Genomic DNA, 6,000 nt, shown 5'->3' with positions numbered 1-6,000 from the left:
TGGTAACGACATATGAAATACTGAGAGAAATTGGCAAGGTAGACAGAGACAGGATGTTCCAGAGATGTGAGATAGCAACAGGCTGTTACAATTGGAAGTTGAAGACTCAGATGAGTCACAGGGATGTTAGGAAGTATTACTTCAATCACAGAGTTGTAAGTGGGACAATCTGGAGAGTGATGTAGTCGAGGTAGAATCCATACATAGCTTTAAGAAGAGGTATGATAAAGCTCATGGAGCAGGGAGAGAGTGGACCTAGTAGCGACCAGTGAAAGGCGGGGCCCTGCATCCACAATTAGGTGAGTACAGTTAGGTGAGTACACACACACTTAACTAAACACTAATTTGCATGACAAGTGAGGAATTAGGCAGCAGGTGGCGCCACTCACCAACACAGTTGGCGCCACTCACCAACACAGTTGGCGCCACTCACCAACACAGTTGGCGCCACTCACCAACACAAGTGGCGCCACTCACCAACACAAGTGGCGCCACTCACCAACACAGTTGGCGCCACTCACCAACACAAGTAGCGCCACTCACCAACACAGGTGGCGCCACTCACCAACACAGTTGGCGCCACTCACCAACACAGGTGGCGCCACTCACCAACACAGCTGGGTCAGGTGGTCAGTAGCTGGTCAACACTGGAAGGGAGCAGACACACACACTCTCTCTCACCAGGCTCGTCTCACCATTATAAAGTGTTGTGTTCTAATACTTACTGACCACTTATCACTTTACATATTTATAAACAATCAAGTAGTAATTCTTATAGATATTCCAGCGAGTTAATTGTGAAAAATAAAACCAGTATTGACGGTAAACAGAGTTGTATTGACAGAAAATGGGCGTGTTTCAAAATTAATCCGAATCCGTCTTGAGTGACGACACTCTCACGAACGTAAACATAAGTGGTTACCTTGGCAGCCGGGAGCATAGGGGCCATAATTGAGTGTTTTTTAACCCCGCTTGTGAGATTTTGGTCATCTTGAGGGTGCAGAACCATTGTTTCGCTCATTGGGGACCACTATATATGCATAAGTAACAGCTAGAAGGTGTTAAAAGGTGTTTTAATTATCAGAGTGCCGGCCCTATTCCTCTGAGTGCTGTCACATGTACGCATTGTACTGGCACCTTTGAATGAGGCCAGGAATTCTGCCTGAGGTGCCATTGTGTACTACGATTTGTTTTATTAATCACGAAAGCTTTTAAGCTGAAGCTTTAAGCTGTGTATGTGTAGTGTTAGCATGCCAGAGTGTCGTGTTGGAGGAGAAACTGAAGTAATTGTTTAAAGCTATGGCAGACGTCGCATTTAGTGAATCCAGTCAAGCACACATGTCTATTGTAACCCATGACGGCCCCCAGAACACGGGGAGCAACGCCCCCGGCAAGCCGAACCGAAAACCCCGCCTCAGGAGAGTCAAAATAGGGGATCCCAAGGCAAGAAGAACAAGAGAAGAGAAGAAACCTCCTTCAGTAGCTGAGAAACCACCTCTCCACAAGGATTACCTCTCCGAGCAGAGAAGCAAGAGACTGGGCAAGCAGAGACCGAAAGGTAAACACGAGGGAATAAAGAGAAATAAGGAGAACAGGTCAAATGAAGTGGTAAATGTAGAGAAGGAACAAGAGGTTACGAGAGGAACAACGAGAGGTTTGTCAGCTGGAAGCAACACAAGCAAAGATGAGGGGATAAGTAGCAACACAGAGAAAGATGAAGACTTCGAAGCAGAAGGAGAAAGCGAAGTCAAAACTGATAACAAAAGGGTGGATGACGTAGATGATGATGAGGGAAGAGGGAGCATAAACGGAGAAGAGGAACTAATGGAGCCTGGACACCATCTGTCAGATACGGAAACAAACAATGTTGCGGGTAATAATGACGAGAAGGATCCAGAGACTATAAATGCTGATCCTCAAGTAGATAATGTAGAGGCAGCGGGGGAAAGTAAGGCTGAAGAAGACAACGCTGGTTATCATGGAGATATGTATGAACCAAACTCGTTAGCAGCAAGCTTCCAGGACTCCCTGGAACAGTCTAACAGTCTTCTCTTGAGTTCTACTGTCAATTCATCAGTGGAAGAGGAGACTGGAGCAGCTGAAGAACCTGCAGAAGCAAGCAGCAATGAACCAGTCGAGGAAGAAGTCTTGAACGAAGCGCAAGACGACAGCGCAGGTGGAAAATTGGATGATTCTCAAGAAGTGGCAGACACTGGAACATCTAGTGAAGATAGAGAGACTAACGTACAAGACGCTAACGAGGAAGTGACGAAGGAAAGTGAAGAACAAGAGGCAACGAAGGAAGTGGATGCTGCTGAGAATGCTGACGCAGAGACACCTATTCAAGATGAGGCAGAGGAACCTACACAAGATGCTGAGACAGAGGAACCTACACAAGATGCTGAGACAGAGGAACTTACACAAGATGCTGAGACAGAGGAACCTACACAAGATGGTGAGACAGAGGAACCTACACAAGATGGTGAAGCAGAGGAACCTACACAAGATGGTGAAGCAGAGGAACCTACACAAGATGGTGAAGCAGAGGGACTTATGCAAGATGCTGCTGAGTCAGTAGACGAAATAGGTGGTGCTCCAGTAGAAGAACAGACCGTAGAAGGAACAAGTGGCAATGATGAAGACGAGGCAACAGAAGAAACAGATGCTGCTGTTGTTGCTAATGAAACGGAGAACAACGAAGTAACAGCTGATAGCCAAACAGATACTGCAACAGCAGACGCCAGAGAGGAGAATCTAAATGAACCAAAAGAATCTCAAAAGGAAGAAGAAGAAGAAATTAAAGAGGTGGCAGCCATTGCGAACCTTCCAGGCAGTTATAAAGGCAAAAGAAAGATTGCCCCAAGAACCATGAAACGTGAACCTGACGTTCAGAAGATACAAAGAACAAAACAGCCTGACAAAAACAAGGTTATACTCAATAGGAAACCAATTTCCTGGAGGCCTACGCCAGTTCTGGCCTCAACGCGTCCTGAAGTGCCCAAACCAAAGAAAAATATTTTACCGAATACGAAATTTAAGGCCAAACGGCTGGTAAAAAAAACAGGAGAGGAACCAGTGATCAATATTGAGGAATATCACAGTGGTAGTACACCAGGGGATGCTTTGAATCTCCCTCCAGTGAATATTTCCGCTGCAGGGGACCTGGAGGTACCTCCAGCACTCAACACCTTCAGATCAGAGGGCCATCACGATGAATCTAGCGTAGACGATACCTCCACCATCGTAACTAAAGCCGAGTCTATGCCTGAGATACGATACCAGGACCTCACTCGCCCCAACACTGCCGGGAAGAAGAATAAAGTCGCCAAGAGGAAAAAAGGTGTTTCAAAAATAGCTCCTATTTTCAACAGAACGAATATCTCTGCGAATGCTCCTCCAGGTGGCTCTACAAGCGAGGTATGGGTTCCAGAGGAGGAGAAACTCTACATCTACAGCTACAGTTCTCAACCTAGACTTCTACATGTTCGTAGGATGGGTGCTGGGAGAGTTGCCACCACACACCAGTGGGATCAAGACCCAAATTCTTCTTTTAGACTTAAGCTCAGGTAAGACTTAAATATCTTTCCTCTTAATACACTTGGTTTTACGCTCTTACATCTGCTTTGTGATGACATTTGTGTTTCTACTGTTACTATGTGTGTGTATTGTGTACTCACCTATGTGGTCGCAGGGATCCATTCATAGCTCCTGGCCCCACCTCTTCACTGGTCGCTAATTAGGTCTACTTCCTGCTCCAAGAGCCTTATCGTATCCACTTCCTGACAGTTCTATGGCTGAAGAAATATTTCCTAACATCCCTGTGACTCATGTGACGTGTTGACTTCCAGTTGTGACCCCTTGTTGCTGTGTCACATCTCTGGAACATCCTGTCTCTGTCCACATCGTCAATCCCTCTCAATATTTTATATATTGTTATCATGTCCCCTCTATTCCTCCTGTCCTCCAGTGTCGTCAGGTTGAGTTCCCTTAGCCTCTCCTTGTAAGCTCCGGGACTAGTATTGTTACAAACCCTTGCACGTTCTCCAGTTTCTTGACATGCTTGACCAGGTGTGGGTTCCATACTGGTGCTGCATTTATTCTTACCTGTGTGGGTACAGGGATCGAGTCACAGCTCCTGGCCCCGCCTCTTTGCTGGCCACTACTAAGACCACTCTTGCTTCGAGAGCCGTATCGTACCTCTTCTTAAAGATATGCATGGAATGTGTGTATGTGTGTGTGTGTGTGTGTGTGTGTGTGTGTCCACTGGGCAGGTCTCAAGCATGACTCAGTCCTGTCGTGTCAGTAATACTCTGATAAAATATAAACCATTTCTCAGAATGTCAGACTCGCTGTGTTCGGTAAACACCGCTCAAGGTGAAGCCTGAAACAGTTATGTAATATATATATATATATATATATATATATATATATATATATATATATATATATATATATATATATATATATATATATATATATATATATATATTAGCACATTGGCCGCCTCCCACCAAGGCAGGGAGGCCCGAAAAAGAAAAACTTTCATCATCATTCATTCCATCACTGTCTTGCCAGAGGGCTGCTTTACACTAAGTTATAAAACTGCAACATTAACATCCCTCCTTCAGAGTGCAGACACTCTACTTCCCACCTCCAGGACTCAAGTCTGGGCTGCCAGTTTCCCTGAATCCCAACATCATGTCACATCATATAAAACATTTGCCTTCACTTGCTCCCATCCAAAATGCTCATGTATGCTTGCTGGAAGTCCAAGCCCATCGTACACAAAACCTCCTTTACCCCCTACCTCCAACCTTTCCTAGGCAAACCCCTACCCAGCCTTCCCTCCACTACAGATTTATACACTCTCAAAGTCATTTTGTTTTGTTCCATTCTCTCTAAATGTCTGAACCACCTCAACAACACCACCTTAGCAGTATGGATAATACTTTCAGTAATCCCGCACCTCCTCCTAATTTCCAGACTACAGATTATCTGCATTATATTCACACCACACATTGCCCTCAGACAAGATATCTCCACTGCCTCCAGCCTTCTCCTTGTTGCAACATTCACCACCCATGTTTCACACCCATATAAGAGCACTGGTATAACTATACTATCATACATTCCCTTCTTTGCTTCCCTGGACAAAGTTCTTTGTCTCCACAGACTCCTCAGTGCACCACTCACCTCCTCAGTGCACCACTCACCTCCTCAGTGCACCACTCACCTCCTCAGTGCACCACTCACCTCCTCAGTGCACCACTCACCTCCTCAGTGCACCACTCACCTCCTCAGTGCACCACTCACCTCCTCAGTGCACCACTCACCAGAGTGTATCTTAGGAGGTGAACATTTGTGCATCCTCTAAGGTTGGTTAATAGAGTTTGAAGTCTATCTACTGAACCAGGGTCATTAAGACTGCAGGTCACCTATACGCCACCACTCAAGAATACTTTAATACCTAAAATACTGATTAATGTAAACTACCAGTGTATATACACTGAGATATACACCTCTCAGTATATATATACAGTGGTCCCTCAATAATCGACCGGCCTGAAAGTCGACCATTTCGGAAATCAACCGGTTTTTTCGACAAAATATTGACTCGGAAATTGACCGAAATTCGTTTATCGACCCGTCTCAACCCGTCGTCCCAGACGCATATGCACGAGGTAAGCGGGCCTCGACCTGCCTCAGCCTTCCTTCCCAGCCAGTGTGCCATTGTTTACCAGTTAGCGGGGGTCCTCTCACGTGCTCCAGTGAAATATTTCATATTTCATTTATTTTAGTGCTTGCAAGTTATTTAAGTGCTAAACAAGCTACCATGGCTCCAAAGAAAGCTCCTAGTGCCAAACCTTTGGTAAAGAAGGTGAGAAATACCATTGAATTTAAGAAAAACATCATTGAACAATATGATAGTGGCATACGTGTGGGCGAACTGGCGAGGATGTATAACAAAAATCATTCAACCATATCTTCCATCATAGCCAT

The 6,000-nt window shown here is 45.2% G+C and overlaps 1 protein-coding gene across 1 annotated transcript in view; it reads left to right on the top strand.

Annotated features, from left to right (window-relative positions):
• Positions 1-670: 670 nt before the first annotated feature.
• Positions 671-6,000, top strand: part of LOC128699562 (uncharacterized) — a gene marked incomplete at its 3' end in the record, with an annotated part of 109,202 nt that continues 103,872 nt past the window's right edge. Inside the window, 1 exon segment of the mRNA XM_070099443.1 lies at positions 671-3,566. Coding sequence (XP_069955544.1) covers positions 1,300-3,566 — 2,267 coding nt within the window.

The sequence above is a fragment of the Cherax quadricarinatus genome, chromosome 67, assembly GCF_038502225.1.
Source record: "Cherax quadricarinatus isolate ZL_2023a chromosome 67, ASM3850222v1, whole genome shotgun sequence".
Lineage (NCBI taxonomy): Eukaryota > Metazoa > Arthropoda > Malacostraca > Decapoda > Parastacidae > Cherax > Cherax quadricarinatus.
The sequence above is the reverse complement of the archived record's forward strand: the minus strand, read 5'-3'. Positions and strand labels throughout refer to the sequence as shown.